The sequence below is a fragment of the Carassius carassius genome, chromosome 39 (assembly GCF_963082965.1).
Source record: "Carassius carassius chromosome 39, fCarCar2.1, whole genome shotgun sequence".
Taxonomy (NCBI): domain Eukaryota; kingdom Metazoa; phylum Chordata; class Actinopteri; order Cypriniformes; family Cyprinidae; genus Carassius; species Carassius carassius.
In genome coordinates, this window is record NC_081793.1 from 16,824,519 (window position 1) to 16,846,852 (window position 22,334).

Genomic DNA, 22,334 nt, shown 5'->3' on the forward strand with positions numbered 1-22,334 from the left:
CATCATGTTGTTGTTGTCGTTGTTTTCTTCTCCTTTTTGTGTGTACATGTGTGTGTTATATGTCTTTTGTGCATTGAAGTAAAATGTGTTATAATAAAAAAAGAATACAATAAAACTGCTGCTCAAAGGGAACAAAGGGATGTTCAAAAAAATCCAATTTTATAGTATGTTTTTCTTGAAGCCACTAAAGTTGAATTCTACGTTCAGGTCGAATAAAGAGAATTTAGCAATAATAGCAATAAAAACACCCTTCCCCTACTAACTCCTCCTCAAGGTTATCCATTTTATAAAGCCCACAGTTGAACAGCTCTCTGGCATGGCTGCATTCCAAACACGGCACTTTTAACACAACTACACACAAGCAGCAATGCACAAATGCACAACAATTAAAACAATTAGATTTTTTTTAAAAGGCGGTCAAGCTTAGAATTTTAGCAGTAAAGATTATTATTACATTTACCACAATTTGAAATGAGAAGAGATTGAGAAAGATAGAGAGAGTTACATTATGTTACAATTAGTTTTGTAGGTAGAAAAATAAGTGTTAGTTTAACCAAAAACCATAATTTCGATTTGGTTGGTATAATAACATTATATTTTTTCATTGTTAACGTAATTGCTCTAAAATATTCATGCATTAAAATCAGGCCATGCTTCATTGTAAAAACCACCCTAAGAGTCCTATGACCAACTTTAAAACTTGAATGGAAATCACACCAAAATGCCATCCCATAATGCCCGGATGTCACCACATTTTTACAAAGAATTACTTGCGATCTAATTTGTACCATAAATTTAATCAGCTTTCATTTAGCCCTTCTTTATTTTATGCATCTTAAAAAAACCTGTGTCCATTAATATTTTTATCAAATTTTAACTGCACTGGAATTAGCTGAGAGTGCACGCGTGTGTATCTGTTTGGTGTCAGTGTCTGAACACGCAGTCCACTACTATCAAACTTGCACATGTCAGACTCAAACAAAGTTTTAAGACTAAACAGCTCCGGTCATTCCCTGAGTAAGACCAGCACTCACAAGCCAACTAGCGTCAAACCAGCTGTAATTCATATAATGACAAACATTACAGCTTCCCATACATGATATTCAGAAAAGGAATTTGTACACAAGCACTCATTTTTGAAAAGGGAAATAACTACCAAGTAGTTCACGCAGTACTTTCAACAAAAAGTAACAATGGTAGCTACACAATTAATATTGCCAATGGGAGACTGCTTTATATGTAGCTTTTCTGGGACTTTCAGAGCTTAGTATAGATGGGGAGGACCGCATTCACTTTTTGAAGAAAAGGATGAGAGGAGAGAAATAAGGATTTGGAGGGGAGGAATGAACAAAACATTTGTTTGTTATCAGAGGACCTCTCTCCCAAGGTCTCCCTTGGCTCTGGCTGTAGAGCTTCTGACCAGAACGCCTCTCAGAAAGAGATCAGCCTCCCTGCGGCTTCACTAGAACAGACCACTACGACCAGAAAACACCACTCAAACAGACTCTTAACGAAGACCAATCTTCTCCCAGCCCTCACCTGAACATCAGCGGAGCCCAGGAGGCACTAAAGGCCTCAGTTCACAAACACTGTACAAACCATTCCACCTGGAAAGAGAAGATGACAAAGAGGATGGTCTTGTTGATGATGCTGTGCTTTAGTCTTGGCTGGTTCGTGTCAAACACAGAAGGCATGCTTGTTGGATCTCATTTCTGCTCATTCAATGGTTCGACTTGTAATTTCTTCTGTCTGGGCAACAATGTCCATGAGATGCCAAGACATATACCGGAAAACACGACTTTTGTGTGAGTATAAAAACACACACACGTTACAATGCATGTATAGTTATAACATCTAGATGTAGCATTTCACATTAGAAACATCACTTCAAATATTATGATGCTTCCTAGTTCTGGATGTTGTAGCTATAGTATGTATGTGTTTATTATTGTTAACTAAAACCATGAAAAAATGTTTTCATGAATTGAATTTAAATAAAAAATGTAGATGTTAGATATTAATTCTCTAAAAAATAATGGATGCATATTATATATTATAAATAATTAATAGAAATAAATATTACATATTAGATAAAAATAAACAGACATGTCGCATTGGGAACTAAGTGAAAAATATGATTATATAATAAATAATTAATTTAAATAAATCTTAAATATTAGATTTTAAAAAACTTGGCAAGTAAAAGAAAAATGTACTACAATTACTCAAATTAAAACAATTAAAATAAAACTGAAAATATTAAATTAACAGCTAATTCTAAATATTAATAAACATTATAATATTATATAAATAATACCAAAATAATACTGATATTGTGTGAATAAAATGTAATAAAATGTAAGCACATAAATCAGAATAATCAGTTTTATTCAAAATATAATGATTACAAGTTACTATAAAATAGTATTAAACAACAAATAATTAAATATGAAGACTTTTCATGTATTACATACAATTATTTTATTTATCATTTTTCTAATTCAAAACAAATGATATTGCATGATATTTAATGAACTTTTTCTACATTTATTCAATAAATAAGAATTTTAATGAAACCTAATAAACGTAATGAAAGTGATAAACACCATTCAAAAGCTTGACAGTCTAATTTAAAACCCGAGATTCTCAGTGACATTGTTATTGTTCCAGAGCTTGTTATTGTGGTTTGGAGAGAATGTGATTGACAAGGAATCTTTTGTGAGTCCCCAAATATTTTTTGTAATCTCAAGTCTACAGTTGCTCATACAAATTCTCAAGCCTGACATGGGGAGTGTGTTTTTAATGTCAAATGCTTTTCTTGTGTTCCATGAAGTCATTTGTTATTTCAACCAGTCAAAAAGAGAGAGGGGTAAACATGAAGATGAAATAAAACCATCTTTTGTTCCACAAGCAGGTTAATCAGGATTGTATTTCTTTTTTGCACTGACTGCCATTCAGTTTAGATAAGTTTGCCCAGCTCAATCTATCTGAAGATGCCCACCGGGATCACACATTTCAACCTGACAGGGCCTTTGTGCTCTGAGCCTCACTATGGCTGTCTGCGCTTTGGGTTAATTACTTGATTTTTCCATTTTGGAAAAAGCACCAAGAGCTTTTCAGCTTGTGTGTCTCAGCGTGTCAGACTCTGTACTCAGGACTGCAAGAGCGAACAGTGCTGTGCTTGATAGGAATAGTTCATGCTGCAGATGTTTTCTCTCTTTATAACTGTAAATATCAAGGCAAATGTCTCTGAAACATTGCACTCTTCTGTAGTGTGTAATTTCTGCACCACTAAAAACACCAAACGGAATTACAAAAATAAAAACTTCCTCCATCAGGCATTTAGCTAACCCCACCACAAACCCAGTCAGGAACAAATAAGTAAAAATAACAAGGATCAAAACATTCAAACTATGATATAACAAAGATCTGAATCTTTCATATCTGTATCTCTTATACCAACACATATTACTTAACCGCATGCTTTACAAGGCATTCATGTCCAGAGTGCTTTGTGTTATTGTGCTGTCTGCGTTTTTTGAGGGATTACAGGAATGAATATCCACAGGAAAAACACACAGACGCTAATGACAGCATGCAATAAGAATTACCCACAAATCTTGACAGTAAATAGATTATTTGCAGTCTGTAAATAGGCCACTGGTAAATGTGTTTCCATTTCTCAAAACATTTCGCATCTTGAATGACCTAGTTTCTGCTATGACTCATTCTGCTCATACTAACTTTCATGAGAACCTATTAGATTCCTGAAGTGGAAGATTGGTGTAAGTTCACAACTATACTTGGAAAGAGTCTTTTAGAGCATGCACGCACACAGATGCACGCACGCACACTCGCACACAAAGAGAGATATTCTAAATTTAAACTAGCCCAATCTCATGAGAAAATGAAGCTGGTATGGCTTGAAAGCATGAATCTGTGCAATGTGATTTATATATAAACTTATGATTTTAAGAGGGAAAAAAAGTAAGCATGAAAGTCCAGATTCATGCTAATTAGCCTCCAATTTGCCAACATGTTAAACAGTTACAAATTGCCATGAGAGTGTTTTGATTTTAGCAAGTGTTTCTGCTTTTTATTGTCAACGTTATAATGGAACGGAGAAAGACCACTCAATTAAAACAAAATAGGAGAATTTGTAGTATACTCTCCATTCAAGTAAATAGCAGTTGTGAATGTGCCCTTTACCTAGAAATTCTCACCAAAAGGGTTGCAGTGTCTTCTGACTTATTAAATTAGATTCAAATTAAGTGATTGGCGATCTGATGAAAGCAGGAAAAAACTGCTATTACTGAAATAGAATCATAATACCACATTCACCCCTGAATAGACTGTGCTATTTATAACTATAACACTTTGATGGTAACAAATTGTTGGATGGCGAATCACATCTCTTCTGTCTAATTTTGAGCAGGGAGATCAAGCTGACAGAGATCAGAGTGTTTCACCGAGCAGCCCTGTCTGAACTACATGAGCTGAAGAGAATGTGAGTGCAAAGAGTGAAGGACACCAAGCTGTTTACTATTAAAACTTGGAAGTGTATTTTCAGCAAGAAACCACATGGAGATTAGAAAGAATTCAATCAATTATTTAAAACCTAGAGAAATTGCTACTGAATGCTCACAACTGTTCTTGGCTTTTGGCTTAGTTTTCACTTAATGCAAAACCGCATATAAACACATGATATTTAGTCTTGTTTGAATATGTTTAGACTTTGATATGGAACATTATGTTTAACAGTGACCCAAACACATATGTATCACAGTATCAAAACTGCAAAACCTGAGAGAGAGTGTTTTTTTTTTCTTATTCAGAGATATATATACAGTTTTATTTTATATATATATATATATATATATATATATATATATATAATTTATTTATATATATATATTTTTTTTTTTTTACTGAAAATTTACCTCAAGCCAACCAAGATGTAGATGAGTTTGTTTCTTCATCGAAACAGATTTGGAGAATGTGTGTGTCCAGTGAATGGGTGCCGTCAGAATGAGAGTCCAAACAGCTGATGAAAATGTCACAATGATATACAGGAAATCCACAAAACTCCAGTCTATCAGTTAATATCTTTGAAAGGGAAAAGCTGCAAATCCATAATTACGGTATTTGAACTGGCCAAAATCCCTCGTAATGTTTCCTCCAGTGAAAAAGTTCATCTCACATAAAAATCCACGGTGTGTAATGTGTTTTCAGATATAAATGGTGTTTGATCTGTGCATATTTCTCTCCTGATTCAGATTTTCACAGGAGAAAGCAATTTTATAGATAGAGGATGTGGATAGATATTTTAGCTAGAAGTGATTATTTGAAGTTCTAAACACATTAATGATGGATTAGTTTCACACAGCTTACTGCTTTACAAGATGTTAACTGATGGACTGAAGTCATGTAGATTCCTTGTGGATTATTATGAACTGTTTGAACTCTTATTCTGTCGGCACCCATTCACTGTATTTAATCCATTAGTGAGCAAGTCATGTGAAGTGATGCTATTCTTTTTTCCAAATCTGTGACACTGAAGAAACAGACTGATCTACATCTTAGATGGCCTAAAGGTGATTATATTTTCAGCTTATTTTCATATTTGGGTGAATTATTCCTTTAAAGAAATCATCAAGCAAATAGTGCACATTCTGCATCGTGGTTTTTAAGATTTTGTAAAAATTTTGTCATATTGCAACCAGTTTTTATAAAGCTTTAGACATAATATCTGTTGCTCTATGATTATTATTTTTCTTCTCAGAGTGGTGTCCGAGAATGGTGCTCTTGAGCGAATTGAACCCTTTGCTTTCTCTAACCTGACAGAGCTACAGGAAATGTATGTTGCTGCACTACGTGTGGAAATTACGTCCATTTACATTCTTGTCAAAACATTTTAAAATTGTATGTTAAAATTGGAACCAAAATCTATAGTAAATAATATGCAAAATCATTTCTATAAATACGAAAGATCATTTCTATATATCTATCTATCTATCTAATCAGAACTATTACAAAATCAAAAAACCTTGTGACGCTCAAAGATGCCTTCTGGAGACTTCCAAAGCTACGGTATCTGTGAGTTCTTTTCTGTCTTCATTACTCTTGTCTAGTAAACTCTGAATCATTGTGGTCTCATGCTGTGGTTCAGCAATTTAAAGGGAGTATATTACAAAGACAAAATACAAATGTCTCTCTGATGTATTACATTCATTAATCTTGTCTGTGTGTGTGTTCCTTTAGGACTATATCAAACACTGGTCTTAAAGCCCTGCCTGATTTCTCCCAGATCAACTCTGCTGCTCTTGAATTTCTTTTGTAAGCCTCTACTCATGCTGTCACTGTCTTAATGTATATTTTACTTGGTTCGGCTGGATTAATATTCAAAAAGGATACAGTTTGTAAAAATTTACAAAGAAATGATCATATAGTACAGCTGACCTGTGTAAAAAAAAAAATCTATGCTATATCAATACTATGTTACAGTGATCTACAAGATAACATTCACATAGATAAGATTCCTCGTAACGCTTTCCTCGGATTGACCAGTGCCACCATAACTGAGCTGTAAGTATGCGAGACTGTGCGATTGAGTTATTCTTTATGTGAAGAGTGAATAATATGATGGGCTGTTGAATTATTGAAAAAGCAATGCACACACTTAAATTGAATAAAGTTTGTCTTGGAGTGCATAACAAACAATAAACTTATTTATCTGAATTATATTCCAGCAAAATGATACGTAATGATTTTTTTTTTTTTTTATCATACACAAACATTGAACTTTTAGTTACCAGATTAATGAACACAATATATTAACACATTTTTACTGTATATACATGCTGTTCTTTTGAACTTTCTATCAATTCAAAGGATTTTGGTTGTCACAAAATAATATTAAGTAAGTAGCACAACTGTAACACTGATGATAATGAGAAATGTTTCTTGAGCACCAAATCAGCATATTAGAATGATTTCTGAAGGGTCATGTGACACTGACTTCTTAATAAAATAAAAAAATAATAATAAAAACTTACCAACCGCAAACTTTTGAAAACTGTACTCTTGCAGGAGACTAACAAAGAACGGGATCCGTGCGTTAGAGAGCTATGCATTCAATGGTACCAGAATTGAAAAACTGTGAGTTCTGTTACATATTTTATATATTCATAAATTAGCATCTCACATAAAACCGCTAATCTTTCATCTAATCAGTGTCTCTCTCTTTCTCACAGCTTTCTCATGGGAAACCAGCAGCTGAGTCATATCGACAGATATGCCTTTAAAGGAGCTGAAGGCCCCATCGTTCTGTAAGCATGAACAACTCTGACTTTCAACAACAATACAACTCACCAGCTGGAGCACCACACACCCACTCTGTGTCCTCAGGACAAAATCTCACAGCAATGCCTGTTTCACTCACACTAACCTCTGTACCTGGTTTAGTTCAACAACAAGTTAAATACACCCAATCCGGCAGTAGACACTGAAATGGCTGCTGTCATTACAGGGACATCTCACATACAGCTGTCCACACCCTGCCAGAAAACATGCTGAGGACTCTTAAGCTTCTGACGGCCATCTCTGTCTACTCTCTAAAGAAGCTTCCCAGCCTGGAGCTGTTTACTGAGCTCACGCAGGCCAACCTGACCTACCCCAGCCACTGCTGTGCCTTCAAAAACTTCACTAAGAACAAGTCAGTTACACACTGCTTTAAAAAAAAAAAAGTTTATTCCGTCAAAATCCTTATATCATTCCAAAACACTGTGGTTTTCTTTCTTTTACAAAAGGAGATACCTGGCAGAATGTTTACATTGCTCTTTCCATACAGTTTTATTACTAATTAGATGGTGCAGAAGCTGCCAAAATCACCAAAAAGCACCATAAAAGTCTGAAAACTTGGTATGATTTTCATTTAAATGAGCATCTGTTAAGACACAAATATTTATTTATTTTTTTCTAATCTTTCTATCTTCTAATCTTTTCTATCCACTCTGAATAAAGCTGGCTATCCAAGATTTGCACCTTTAGTCAAATGCCCAGAGCCACTGTTGTTACATAAAACTAAGATTTGGTGGCAGTCACATAGTATTACTCAAGTATTTTGCTAAGCAACAGTGAATCTGGAACCGACTCTCTTGTCTCTGCATTTTTGTGTTTGATATGGTTTAATCAAAGCGGCAACCTACTGGTCTCTCTCTTGAAACCAAAACAGAAGTGACTTAAACTACAATTCATCGAAAGAGAGTCAGTCTCATTTTTTTTTTTATATATAACTCATCCGTTTAAATTTTTTAAAGATTAAAGTTCAGCATAATGAAGAGTGTGGCCACTTGAGTGACAGGTGGGTTGCCGCTGCTGTCACTGCCGTCAAGTAAGGTGGGCGTGGTTTTAGCAACTAGCTCTACCAACTTCCCACCTCTTTGCCCATTTTCGATTATCAAGGAGTGACGCGCTGCCGATATGGGGACAGCTGACTCTGTCCACTTTGGGCTTCAAAAATGCACTTCAGAAACCTACAGGTGACATCACGGACACTGCGTCCATGTTTTTATACAGTCTATGTGTCTAATAAGCACTATAGCTAATTCAAAAATCTGAACAGCTGTTTGAAAGTATGTAAATACTGTTTTTCCTTCCTTTTTCCCCTGTGACAAGCAGGGGTCAGAAACAGAACATTCTGCAGCATTTTGAGTATCATAGTAATTTTGGCCTTTGAGCCACCTACTGTCAGAGAGTGAATTTGCATTTTCATTTATCCTTTCTGATGTTTTCTTCTGCATTGGTCTGAACAGACAAATGAAATGCAAAAATTGGACCGAATATTTTTGTAAACCATCCAATACAATCTCATGGCAATGCATAAATATTTAACCTTTTCCCACGCTCACCGTGGGACACCCCTCAAGCGCAGGGCACCAGTTGCCCTGCCCTAAGGACGGCCCTGCCTTCTCTAAATTCCAAGTTTTCTAAAGTCAAGAAGAGACCAAAAGATTGTACTGGACAGCTTTTATGATGCTTTTTTGTCATTTGTGATTCACTTTCATTGTTTGGAAGAGAGACAAAGAGGATTGAAACAACATGAGGTTAAGTAAATGGTGATGGAATATTTTCTTGAAAACTCATCCATACTCTCATATGTTATTTCTGTTTTCACAGGTCTGTGAACAATCAAATGTGTAACAATTCTGGTGCCCCATTCCTAGAGCCATACTTTTTTGAAGACCACTGTAAGGATGTAATAAAAGTGACCTGCTACCCCACACCAGACGCATTCAACCCCTGTGAGGACATCATGGGTTTTACATTCCTGCGGGTTCTAATCTGGTTCATCAGTATATTGGCCATCGTGGGCAACTGTGCTGTCCTCCTGGTGCTCCTTTCAAGCCGCTACAAACTGACTGTTCCTAGGTTTTTAATGTGCCACCTGGCATTTGCAGACCTTTGCATGGGCAGTTACCTGTTGATCATTGCTGCAAAGGACATTGACACACAGTCCCGCTACTACAACTATGGCATCGACTGGCAGACAGGAGTTGGGTGCCATGTGGCAGGCTTCTTCACGGTCTTCTCCAGCGAGCTGTCTGTTTACACTCTGACTGCCATTACTCTGGAGCGCTGGCACACCATCACTTACGCCATGCAGCGGGAACGTCAGATGCGCCTGCGCCATGCCTGCGCAATAATGGCGGCTGGGTGGCTGTTTGCCCTGCTTACTGCTCTGATGCCTGTTTTTGGAGTGAGTAGCTACAAGAAGACCAGCATCTGCCTGCCAATGGATGTAGAAACGGTGATTTCACAAGGTTACGTGGTGCTGTTGCTTCTTCTCAATGTAGCTGCTTTTCTAATCGTATGTGTCTGTTATATGCGCATCTACCTTACCGTCCACAATCCCACCTTCGTTCCTGCCAATGCAGACATGCGTATAGCAAAGCGCATGGCTGTGCTCATCTTCACTGACTTCCTGTGTATGGCTCCCATCTCGTTTTTTGCCATCTCCGCAGCCTTAAAACTACCGCTAATCACCGTTTCTCACGCCAAAGTCTTGCTAGTGCTTTTTTACCCCATAAATTCCTGCTCGAACCCGTTTCTCTACGCCTTCTTCACCAAAACCTTCAAGAGGGATTTCTTCATTCTGACTAGCCAATTCGGCTGCTTTAAAACACGTGCGCACATTTACCGCACAGAGATCTCTTCAGGGCAAAACGGAGCCAAGGTGCCTTCACCAAAGACTAGTGATGGAACACTGTATTCCCTTGGTCACATCGCCCAAGTGTACTGACCACTAATCAGTCCACCAAAATATGCTGCTTGGACGCTGAAATGAGGATAAATAGGGAAAAACATGGAATCTGGATATGAAATTCTTGAAGGTTTCTATGGTGTGGAATAGGGTAAAGGCATCTCATATTGATAGTGCTTGACTTCTCAGGTCAAACGATTCAGATGTCTTTAGAAATAATTCGACCATTTACAAGATGCTGCTTGATTGGCCTTTGATATCCTGATAGGCGTATCCTTGATGTCCAGCATGCATTAATGCGCCAAAATTGAGATTAGGTGATATCTTTACTATGAATAATGTAGATCTCTACATCTTTTAACAAGGATGCAGCATTACTAGGCATGCAGCAAATACTTCTGAACTGTTCTTGTGGAAAAGTTATTAAATTTAAAGGTATAGTTAGTATAATGAAAATTTTGTCATTATTAACTCACATTGTTTCAAACTTGTATGTGTTTTCTTTTGAGGAAAACAATCAATTTTTTTTTTTTCTGGTCCATACAATGAAAGTCGATGGGATCCAGTGTTGTTTTGGATTAAACTGACTTTCATTATAATGGACAAAGACAACTGAAACACTCTTCAGAGTAACTTTTGAGATTACATGGAAGAAATATAGTCATACAATTTTAAAAACTGAATTTTTATTCTATCTATCTATCCCTTTAAGATACGCTGATACTTGTGGCAAAGGGAGAAAATGCACCAAAAAAATAAAATAAATAAATAAATAAAAAAACAAAAAAAGACAGAAGGAAAGAAATTGTGAATCATGAGGAGTGTGTTTGGTATATTTGTTCATGTATAATAGCTAAAAACAGTAGTCTTCATTTAAAAAAAATAAATACACAATATAAAAACCTCTTGATCCTTTCAAACTGTTTTGGTGTCTTATTTAAGTTCTCATGTGTGCTGAAACTAAAAAGACATTTATAGCCCTAGCCATCACCCCTTCTTATCACAAATATTTCAGTCCTTTAGCACTGCATGGAATGATTTGTTCAAGGTCACAATAACCTCGCAGGCCAACCGCAGTAAGAGAGAGGATCTCAGAGAAAGTATAAGAGTGTTAAGTTGAATGGACTTATGGTACATCTAATGAATCCTTCACTGGACATCTACAAGAAAGTAAAGCGGAGTCTGCTTACATGAACTGAGGCACAATATAAATTCCAAGTTAGGAGAGTTTCCCTCTCTCCAAGTCTTGACTCTGTTATCTTTGCACCTGCAATAATGTTTAAGCTCTGAGACAGAGAGCTGTTGTTCTGCCTTTTTTTTTTTTTTGGCGGCAGCAATGTTTGCCTCAGTGTTGGAGTGGAGCAATGGGAGTGTGTGGCAGTTACAGCAGCTGTGCAATACAGCACCTTGAACTCAAACCTCAGATGGGCCGAGGAAGTCCACACACAAAAAAAAAACGAGGAATCTGTTATGAAGATATGGCTCATGTATCAAGGCCAGGGGTTCAATACCGCAAGTCAAGGGAACAGCAGACTGTGAGCAAACCACACACAGAGAATGCAGAGAGCAGTTACTGCAACCATTATAACTTTCAAATCATTTAAAAAAAAATACATTTTAGGAGATAATCATTACTTCTAAAAAACCCATGCCTGTGGCCTACTTTACATTTTAATTCCTACACCACAGTGAGGACCAAGCTTCAGCACAAAATGCATGCTTTTACAATAATTAGTGACTATTTAATGTATTAATGTATTATAAGAATATAAGTGTTTTAGGATTTCTGTGAATATCAAGTACGTGACTACAACTGAACACTGGGTGGCGCTGTAATCCTCCAAAAGCATAAAGCAAGACATGCACACTTGCATACTACTTACTATTGCTCCATAATAGTGTATATATTCTGTGCACGCCAGTAAGTACGCAAATATTCTCTATGCATACATTACCCACGGTGAAAAACTTGTGGAAGAGCATTCCAAAATGCAATGCGCTTGACGTGACCTTCCCGTTACAGTGTGATGGATGATCCTAAAAGAATATCAGCTCAGCTGTGATTTACACCTCTTTCATGGCTCATTATTTGATTGGACCAGCAAACGTTGACAATTTTAGACAAACTGGATCAAAAATGCAATAAAAGCAGGGTTTATTTCTTATATTATATGGTACTGTTTAAACATTATTCCATTTTATTTTCACTTACCATTTTTCTTTAAAAATGCACTCAGCATACAGTGTATAATCCAGCAGTATTCATTTAGTAATTTATATGGACCATAGCATTAGAGGGAAAGTTCACCCTGTCATCATTTACTCAACCTCATGTCTTTCCAAACCTGTATGAGTTGCTTTCTAATGTTGAACATAAAAGAAGATATTTTAAAGGTAATCAAACAGTTGGTGGTTGCCATTGACTTCCATAGTATTTTTTTTCCTACTAAGGAAGTCAATGGAAACCACCAACTGTTTGATTACCTTTAAAATATTGATTTTGGGTGGACTATCCCTTAAGGCCTGTTCACGACAATGACAATAAGGATAAATATGAAGTTTGAATGATCATTCCCCTCTAATATAGGGAAGTCCACAACACACCTGTAATGATAACATACAGCAGACACAAAAAATGTCTTGCAGATGTCAAATAGATGTCTCTGTGAAGTTCTAGTGCTAACAGGCTGAAGACATAACTGCAGCGTGCGCTTACAATAATGTTGTTGTCTTTTAGTGCGGAAGCTAATATTGTTCTTGTGGTGAACGTGTCTTTAAACTAAATTTGACCTTTTGCCTGAAGCGGAGGTCGGATTTGCTTCAAAATGGAAAGATGATAGTTTTCCGGTGTCTGGTGATTCTAGTCAAATTAACACATTGCTTACAGTGCACATTTTTATATTTAGTTGCATTTAAAATGTTTCAGTTTAATTCAGTCAATCTTTTTACCCCATTTTAACAAGAGAGCATCAAAACGGATGTTAGAATTCATCATGGCAACGTGCATCGGTTACTCAGGAAAAGAGGTTTATGATTGTCGCAATTTACCCCCTAGTGGCACTCATATGGAACTTTCGAAATGGTCTTGAAGCAGCAATTACCTTCTGCCTATTTACCATGGTAAAATAAATAATGAATGTATGAATTTGAAAAGAATTATTAATAACCGCTCATTTTATAGAAATAGTGTTATAAAAATCTGATTCGAAACTTCCACATACACATATGAACAGAACTCCGGTACTAGCCTCTCCATTGGAAATTAATTACTTCAGGTCTCTTGTTTGTTTGAGAAAAAGCCACTTTACACTTTTAATTGAATGATGATATACCTAGACAGCGCACTTACATTATAGAGACGTCTATTTGACATATCTGCATGATGTTTTTTTTTATTTTTATAGTGTTTCCTCATCTGGAATACAGTATATGTCTATAGGGCGTTTCCTATCAGATGTCAAATAGACATTTAGAAGATGTCTTTAAAGATGTTTATGGTTTAAAATGTTTGTTAAACTAACATCTTATAGATCTATCAGATCAGTCTATCAGATGTTTGTAGACAGCAGATGCTTTCCAGATGAAGATATCTTTAGCAGACATGTGGGAAAGTCAACAACAAACAACTACATCAGTAAAAAGAAAGACTATTTTATTTCTTTAATAACCTTATATAATGCAACAATTGCATATCTTTGGCAAAAATAAACTTTATAAACTTTTTATTAACAGAGGTTAGCTTACAAAATCAAAAAATCAGGTTCAGACTGCCACATATATGGCAGAAGAACATGTCAAAATTGATGGCGAAGTGGCAACTCAGTTAGTGGACCTCATCTTAATAATAACAATAACAATAATTAATAGGCAGCTGTTTTTAGAATTGGCCTCAAATTCTAAAACTACTGCTCGGTTCCCCTCCCTGCATTAATACTTGCATTCTGTAATTAGCACTATTTACAGCTGGGAGGGGACTAATTGGCAGCCATGGTTAAAGTGACAGGGAAAGAGCTTCATAAGGATAGGCAGTTTTAAAGTAATCAACTCAAAACAGAAAGTTCAGGTTTGCCAGTGTAGGGGGGCAAAGGGCAGTTATACTTCATAATTTCACATGCTTGGGTATATAAAATCCTAATGTAGCCTCAAACAAACACTTAAAAACCTGATATTAAACAAACAAACATTCTAGATCACAGGGAACGCACAGCCAGGCAAGTTTTGTGAGCAGCAACTTTGGCAGTCTCAAAGGGGACAAAAAAAAAACACCACTTTGGGTTAAACATGGCCGGGAGTCAGAAGAGTTCTTAGTGGCACAATTCTCAGTTCACATCCAGTAGGCTCTCTCCCATTACTGTCATGCTCCTCAAATATACTGTCCAATCTCCCCAGCTTCACTTCCTGTGATCCTTTCTCCCATGATCCGGACCATCCAGAAGCTTTAAAGATGGGAGAATGTCTTTGTCTCTGCTTGGAGGCGCATTTACTGTGCAGTTCACATTGTCTCTGGTTTCACCTGAATCCCTGGGAACTCTCTGGAGGTCTGGAGCAGCACAGCGCCAGTTCAAAAGCAGCAATGGAAAGTGGCGATTCACAGAGCTCCCCCTGCTGGAGACTTTGTCACACAGTTTAAACCAAGAAAAAGATGGAAAAGGCCTGATTTGTGGGTAGAAGTGACCCAAAAAGTCAGAGCAGGGAGGGGAGAGATTGGCTCAAATCTTACAGTAGAGGTAAAGAGGTTCTTGTTTTGATTGGCCGCTATTTAGTATGCTCCAAAAGCAAGCTATATGTGCATGGGCAATGATTCAATCAAGTCAGTTCACATGGAAAAGGACAAAACCTGATTATACAGATTGCTAGCATCTGAGAAACATTGTGGCTGATGTGCATGCAACAAAAGCTGTATCCTTCAAGCTGTTCTCCAGTCATAGTGGTCAGGATGGGGATGCAAAACCGATCCAATCAGGATGCACGGGAGGAGCCACATGGTTTTGACATCATAACTGCGGCAGCAAAAGCCTCCCAGGGGCATGCCGTCACCACCACACGAGATATAAACAAGCAGTACAAAAATAAAATAATTACAGGTACTTAGGTCAACTAATTATTGCATTTCTTATTTTGTATCATGTTTAGATTATGATCCAAAATCAATGGCACTTTCAAATTTCACTTTTTTTAAGCAGTTTTTCCCCTCTATAGTTGAGAAGCATGAGAGGTCTTGGGAGCTTGTAAAATCCATGCATTAATTTTCCATATAAATAAGTTTGTGTTGATTTAGAGGTGGAAGCATGCAAATCTTGAAGGTTTTTTTTTTTAACCAGTGTCTCTCTCTCTCTCTCTTTGTCTTTCTTTTATGATTAACATCTTCAAACTCTCTTACTGTTAAACTCAAATGATATGGGCCATTCATTCAAATCGGTTTCTTTTTTTTTTTTTGTAGATAAAACCTGTCAGTATGGCTTTTCTCTCCTGTGTTTGTATTGCCATGTTTGATGAGTGGACCAGAATGATATCCCAGTTAAAAAGACAAAAGGAAAGAAAACATCCCAACAATTACAAACAAGAAGGAAGATGCACCAAACCAGAAGAGAGAGGTTGGACTGGCCAGAGGATAGAGTTACAGAATCCAGGTCATTTCCTACTGAGTTTCCTGCTCTTGCGTCTTGAGGCGACTAAACTTGTGCGAATACCGGCCAGGTGTAGGAGAGAGCCAGCCGCCTCCTTGAGCTCTTCATCCACATCTGGCCGACAATCTCTTCTGCTCCTCTTCCCTAAAAGTGGATCCTGCAGTGGGCTGTGTTGCCATTGGGCCAGGCCTTCTCTCTCCTGATCACGGTGCAGAGCCAGGCTGAAGTTGACCGGCTGTGAATGAGGCATCTGGCGAGGGCAGGGTGGGACAGGGGTGCTGCTGTAGTTGTGATCCTGCTTTGGATCTCGACTCACAACCACCAAGTCCCTTCGAGAGAGATCTATGGGTCCTTCTTGGTCATCTGGGTCTGAGAAATCATAAGCAGAGTGATAACTGATGATCAGAGACAATATTATGAATAACAGTATGAACAAACTATACGATACGGAATAAGTAATTTATACAGAAGCACAATAGTAGGTACACATCCTACATTTATTATGTTCACATTTATATAAATATATTAATATTCAGATTTTTCATTGAAATTTAATTTTATCAAAATGTTTTGCTTTAAAATGTGCTTATATAATTAATATTTGTGGATAATCCATTAAAAGTATTTAATTTCTCATTTATTTTGATTATCAAACTCAAATTTAATTATGTTCTTTTATTTGAATTAACACAATTTTTAGTTTATTATATTTTGAACTTGATAGAAACGAACCAAAAGAAATCGTTACACACACACACACACACACACAGTACAGTGGGGAAAATATATATTTGATCCTGTGCTGATTTAGTAAGTTTGCCCACTTACAAAGAAATTAAGGTTATGTATTTTTTAATGGTAGGTTTATTTTTACATAGAATACAAATACAATACAGTACAGAATGCAAACCAAAAAAAAAAAAATCTAGAAAAAAATACAACACATAAAGGTTAGAATTTGATTTGCATTTCAGTAAGTGAAATAAGTATTTGATCCCCAAGCAAAACATGACTTATTTTTGCATTAGTATTGGTGCAGAAACCTTTGTTGGCAAGCAAAGAGGTAAGACGTTTTTTGTAGTTGGTCACCAGGCTTGCATACATCTCAGGAGGGATTTTTTTCCACTCCTCTTTACAGATTCTCTCTAAATCCTTAAGGTTTCTTTGCTGTCGTTTGGGAACTCGACGTTTCAGCTCCCTCCACAGATTTTCTATAGGATTGAGGTCTGGAGACTGGCTAGGCCACTTTATGACCTTAATGTGCTTCTTCTTGAGCCACTCCTTTGTTGTCTTGGTGTTTTGGGTCACTGTCATGCTGTAAGACTTATCCATGACCCATATTCAGTGTTCTGACTGAGAAAAGGAGGTTCTCATCCAAAACTTTACAGTACATGGCCCTGTCCATTTGCACTTCAATGCGGTGAAGTCATCCTGTACCCTTAGCAGAAAAACAGCCCCAAAGCATAAGGTTTCCACCTCTGTGCTTGACTGTAGGGATGGTGTTCTTGGGGTCATAGTCAGCATTTCTCTCCCTCCAAACACGGCGAGTCGAGTTAATGGCAAAGAGCTCAGTTTTGGGCTCATCTGACCACTTTCTCCCAAGTCTTCTCTGAATCATTTTGATGTTCTTTGGCAAACTTTAAACAGGCCTTTACATGTGCCTTCTTGAGCAAGGGGACCTTGCAGGCACTGCAGGATTTCAGTTCAATGCGGCATAGTGTGTTACCAATGTTCTGCTTGGTGACGGTGGTCCCAACTGCCTTAAGATAATTAACAAGCTCCTCCCATGTATTTTGGAGCTGATCCCTCACCTTTTTCGTAATTATCTATCTTTCAAGATCTACAATCTTGTCTCTGACATCCTTTGACAGCTCTTGCCCATGGTGGTGGGAGAGGTTTGAATGGAAGATACAGATTGTGTGGACAGGTGTCTTATACACCTAATGAGCTGACATTAGGAATAACTTCTTAAAGTTGCAGGACTTATCGGTGTTCCACATGGGCACGTAACCAATCTTTACGAGCCAGAATTCTTGCTGGTTGGTAGGGGATCAAATACTTATTTAGGCCCCATCACAAAACAGAAACGGCACTTGTTAAAATTACAAATGACTTGCTTCTTGTGTCAGACCAAGGCCGCATCTCATTCCTAGTATTACTTGATCTTTGTGCTGCGTTCGACATCATGATCATGACATACTCATAGATTTATTACAAATTTATACAGGTATTCATGGGTGGGTTTAAGTTGGTTTAGAATAGATCTTCTCTGTACAATCACTATCACTTTGTTGATTTAAACAGGTAGTCATCTCAATTATAAACTGTAAAGTATAGAGTGCCACAAGGATCTGTCCTAGTTCCTCTGCTATTTTTAATATACATGTTTACTCCTTGGTAATATTTTTTTTTTTTTTAATTATTAAAAAAAAGGAATTAGTTTCCATTGTTATGCTGATGATACTCAACTAAATACATCTCAACAAGACCAGATTAAACTTCTAAATTATCTAAGCTAAAGGAGTGTATAATATTTTTAAAAGATTAGATGAACAATATTTGTTTCCTATTAAATTAGGGTAAGACAGAGATATTACTTATTGGACCAAAAATCAGTACACAGAATCTCTTGGATTACAATTTGCAACTAGATGCGTGTACTATTACTTCCTCTACAGTCAAAAATCTGGGTGTTATATTAGACAGCAACTTGTCTTTTGAAAATCATATTTCCCATGTTACAAAAACAGCATTCTTCCATCTCAGAAACACTGCCAAGCATCTTCAATAAACAAGCTACAGGTAGTCCAAAATGCAGCGGCTACAGTCCTTATCAGGTCAAGAAAATATAATCATATTACCCCAATTTTACAGTCTCTGCACTGGCTACCTATTAAGTTCTGTATCAGTTACAAAATATTACTTACCTAGAAGACCTGTAATAGTTCAGCTCCTACGTACCAAACTAGTCTTCAACCACGTTACAATCAATCATGCTTCCTAAGGTCACAAAACTCTGGACTTTTGGTAGTAAGCAAAGTCCACTAAAGGAGCTAGAGATTTTTCGCCTATGGCTCACAAACTTTGGAACAGTTTTTCTGATAACATTTGGGGTTCAGACACATTCTGTCTGTTTAAATCTAGGTTAAACACACATCTCTTTGGCCAATCATTCAATAATACATCTTACAATGTTGTACTGCAGTTATAACTGATCAAATGGACATTATTATTCCTTAGCTTGGGTTGAACAAATCATTTTTGCTTGGTTGGAACAGCAGCTACGCTAATTTGTCTCTATTTGTTTATCGGTTTTTAACTAGGAGTTAAACAATTTTCAGTCTGGATCCAGCCCTTACAAAGACCTGTGATGACCAAACACCTGAAAAGAGATGATGCAAACCCCTCAGAGGACCTCAGATGATGCCAACCCTGAAACAACATAAACTACCAAATTTTGTTTTGTTTTTTATTTTGCTGTTAAGTGTTCATCGTCTGTTTGGTTACGTCATTAACTGAATTTTACCTTACATTTCTGCCTTATGAACATCAATTTGACAGTCACCACTGATAAGCTACTACTAAATATATTGTAGAAACTAAATTTCCTGTAAAGCTGCTTTGCAACTATTAGTATTGAGAAAATCACTATAGAAAATAGACTTAAACTGAATTTAATAAATTATTTCATTTTCTGAAATGCAAAAATTCTAACCTTTCTATAATGTGTTTTTTGGTTGATAATCTGTCTCTATTCGTCAAAATAAACCTAACATAAAAATTACAGAACCTTTATTTCTTTGTAAGTGGGCAAATTTACAAAATCAGCAGGGGATTAAATAATTATTTTCCCCACTGAACACATATTTATTTGATAGAAGTCAATGCTAATGCTCATCAAGGATGAATTTGTTTGATCAACAATAGAATACAAACAAAAATTTTTTGAAATATTATAATTTAAAATAACTGTTTTCTACTTGAATATATTTCAAATGCAATTATTCCTGTGATGGCAAAGCTGACTTTCATTACCTCAGTCTTTTTCATATGAAATTATTTTAATATGCAGTGATAATAAAGTGCTAAAGATTTTTTAAAATTATTAATACCAATGTTGAAAACAGTTTTTCTTATATTATATAATAAAATAAAGCAATACTTAAAAGAACAGCCTTCATTTGAAATACAAATGTAACAAATAGATTGTTCTAACACTATTTTTAATTGGATGATCCGTTTAAAGCCAATAAACACATACACGTGATTGCTGTGATTATGTGAACAAGTACCTAGATGCATATCTTGATTAAAATAAACCTGATGTAAAACATGAATAAAAAGAAGGGACAAACAAAATAGGACAAAAATGAGGTGTTGGTATATGTGATGGTGTTTTCTTACATGAGTTTATGTTCTGCTCAGAGGCAGATTTTAACAGCATCATGGCAGTGGCAGCATCAAAATCACATTCTGTAAAGAGAAAGAAATGTTTGATGCAAACAAGTATCGACTACGTGATGTGTTTGTGTGTGTGTTTAAGTGAATGAGTCACTTCCACCCAGGAGCGAAAAAGTCTCTCTCTAATTTCAAAGTACCAGTGCCTTTGTTGTCAAGGTTACCAAATACATGAAAGAGATGGCATCTATGTGCACAGTTTAGAAGCACTAAGTATGGGGTGAGAGGAACAAAATGAGTTGAGATGAGTGATGTCTTCAGTGTGTGATGATACGTCTAATAATGGTGTGAAAAAAATGTGACCAGGTCATAGATTTTCCGATCAGGCCTGATGAAGTCTACTAACCTTTTAGGGCACAGCCCTGCTCTGATGTGAAAAGATGATGAGGAGGAGACGAGGCACTACAGAAGAGAGCGAAAGAATGAGAAGATAATTAACAAATCTTGAGTAAAGACATTTGGAAATATGATTAAAGGATGAATATGCAACAAAACTAAAGAATGTCACATTTTATTATTGGGCCTTTAGACACACACCCGTTTTACCAAATAAAAAGGACAGCACTTTTACAGTTCATCCCACAATTTAATCTGAGCATAAGTATTGGAAAGGTTGAATTTGAGGCAGATATAAAAGATTAAAAGCTAATATTTAGTTGCAGATCCCTTGCATGCAATCAGAGCAGTGAGTTTGCAACCCAAAGACATAACCAGACTCTGCAGCCAATTCCAACTGTTGCTTGTTTTGAGGAGTTTCTTTCTCTAGTCTCCTTTTCAGATGGCGAAATTAATGTTCAATCTGATTTAAATCTGGAGATTGATTTGGGCCATCTAAGACTTTACATTTCTTTGCCCTGATAAAGTCCTTGACTGAACTGGCAGGGTGTTTTGGGTCTTTGTCCTGATCCAATATGAAGTGCTTTCTAATGAGTTTGGTGGCATTTTCTTGAATATTGGTAGCCAAGATGATCTTGTACCCTTCCAAATTTATTCTGCTACTGCCATCATACATTCATTCATCATTAAAATGAAGAGGTCCTGTTCTAGAGAGCATGCATGCCCATGCCATGAAACCACCTCCACCACGCTTTACAGTTGAGGTTGTATGCTTAAGATCATTTGCAGTTCCCTTTTTTCTCCACACTTGCTTTCCAATCGCTTAGATAAAGGTTAATCTTTGTCTCATCGGTCCATCAACTCATTTCCAAAACTCTACTGGCTCACAATTTTGAAGAATCTTGCCCTTCTATTTTTGGTCCTGATCAGAGGTTTGCATCTTTCAGTGTAGCTTCTGTAATTCTGTGTCAAATTCTCCTGCGGACTGTAGATTGACAGAGCATCACCCCAGCTTTCTGGAGGTTGTTGGAGATTTTACAGACATGTATTTTAGGGTTCATTTTCACAGCTTTTATGATTTTTCTGTCATCAACTACTGTTGTTTTTCTCAGCCGATCAGGTCGTCGTTGGTTGCTGATGTCGCCGGTAGTTTCCAAAGTCTTGATTTCTCCACGCCCTTTGTTTTTCCTATAGTTCTAATTGACTTCCTCTTTTCTTTTAGCATCCAAATTGCTTGCTTTTCTTTCAGAGTTGGCTTCCTTGTCTTCATCCTGGTTTGTGTGTGTCATCATCGAATGCAAGACTTAGAATGCAGAAGCAATGGATATAACTGATAAGACATTCCCTGCTTTTAATATCTGAAGAATTAATGCAACAGGACACAGCTGAACACATAGAAAGACCTCTGAGGCAATTGTTCCAATACTTATGCTCACATCAGATAGGGAGATGAAACTCTAAAAGTGCTGATCTTAGCTGGTTAAATATCTTTGTGTTGAAATTCCCAATAATAAAACAGATTTGTTAAATATCTTTTTATTCATTATACAGTATATATATATATATTGATTTCAATGTTAAGTCAATGTAAAGACGCGTTTACGCGCGTCTGGAGGTCTCGCGGCGCGGTAAACGCGAATTCGCCTCATTTG

At 36.6% G+C, this 22,334-nt stretch overlaps 3 protein-coding genes across 6 annotated transcripts in view; 2 read left to right on the forward strand and 1 right to left on the reverse strand.

The window, feature by feature from the left end:
* LOC132121496 (phosphatidylinositol-glycan biosynthesis class F protein-like) overlaps positions 1-22,334 on the forward strand; it is a 358,018-nt gene that overhangs the window by 175,420 nt on the left and 160,264 nt on the right. The window lies entirely within an intron of this gene.
* Positions 1,370-11,256, forward strand: fshr (follicle stimulating hormone receptor). Its single transcript, XM_059530919.1, has 10 exons — positions 1,370-1,805; positions 4,436-4,507; positions 5,783-5,857; positions 6,025-6,096; positions 6,262-6,336; positions 6,505-6,585; positions 7,090-7,158; positions 7,254-7,328; positions 7,529-7,714; positions 9,178-11,256. Exons 1-10 carry the CDS (start codon positions 1,621-1,623, stop codon positions 10,298-10,300), a joined length of 2,013 nt encoding a protein of 670 aa, XP_059386902.1. The 5' UTR covers positions 1,370-1,620; the 3' UTR covers positions 10,301-11,256.
* Positions 13,897-22,334, reverse strand: part of foxn2b (forkhead box N2b) — a 28,127-nt gene continuing 19,689 nt past the window's right edge. For 3 of the 4 annotated variants that reach the window (XM_059530926.1, XM_059530925.1, XM_059530924.1), the window contains 3 exons: positions 20,693-20,748; positions 20,293-20,361; positions 13,897-16,257 (listed from right to left, as the gene is read on the reverse strand). In XM_059530926.1, coding sequence (XP_059386909.1) covers positions 15,893-16,257; positions 20,293-20,361; positions 20,693-20,748 — 490 coding nt within the window. In that variant the 3' untranslated portion in view covers positions 13,897-15,892. The remainder of the gene's footprint in view (positions 16,258-20,292; positions 20,362-20,692; positions 20,749-22,334) is intronic. The other variant, XM_059530927.1, reaches the window with a different exon arrangement.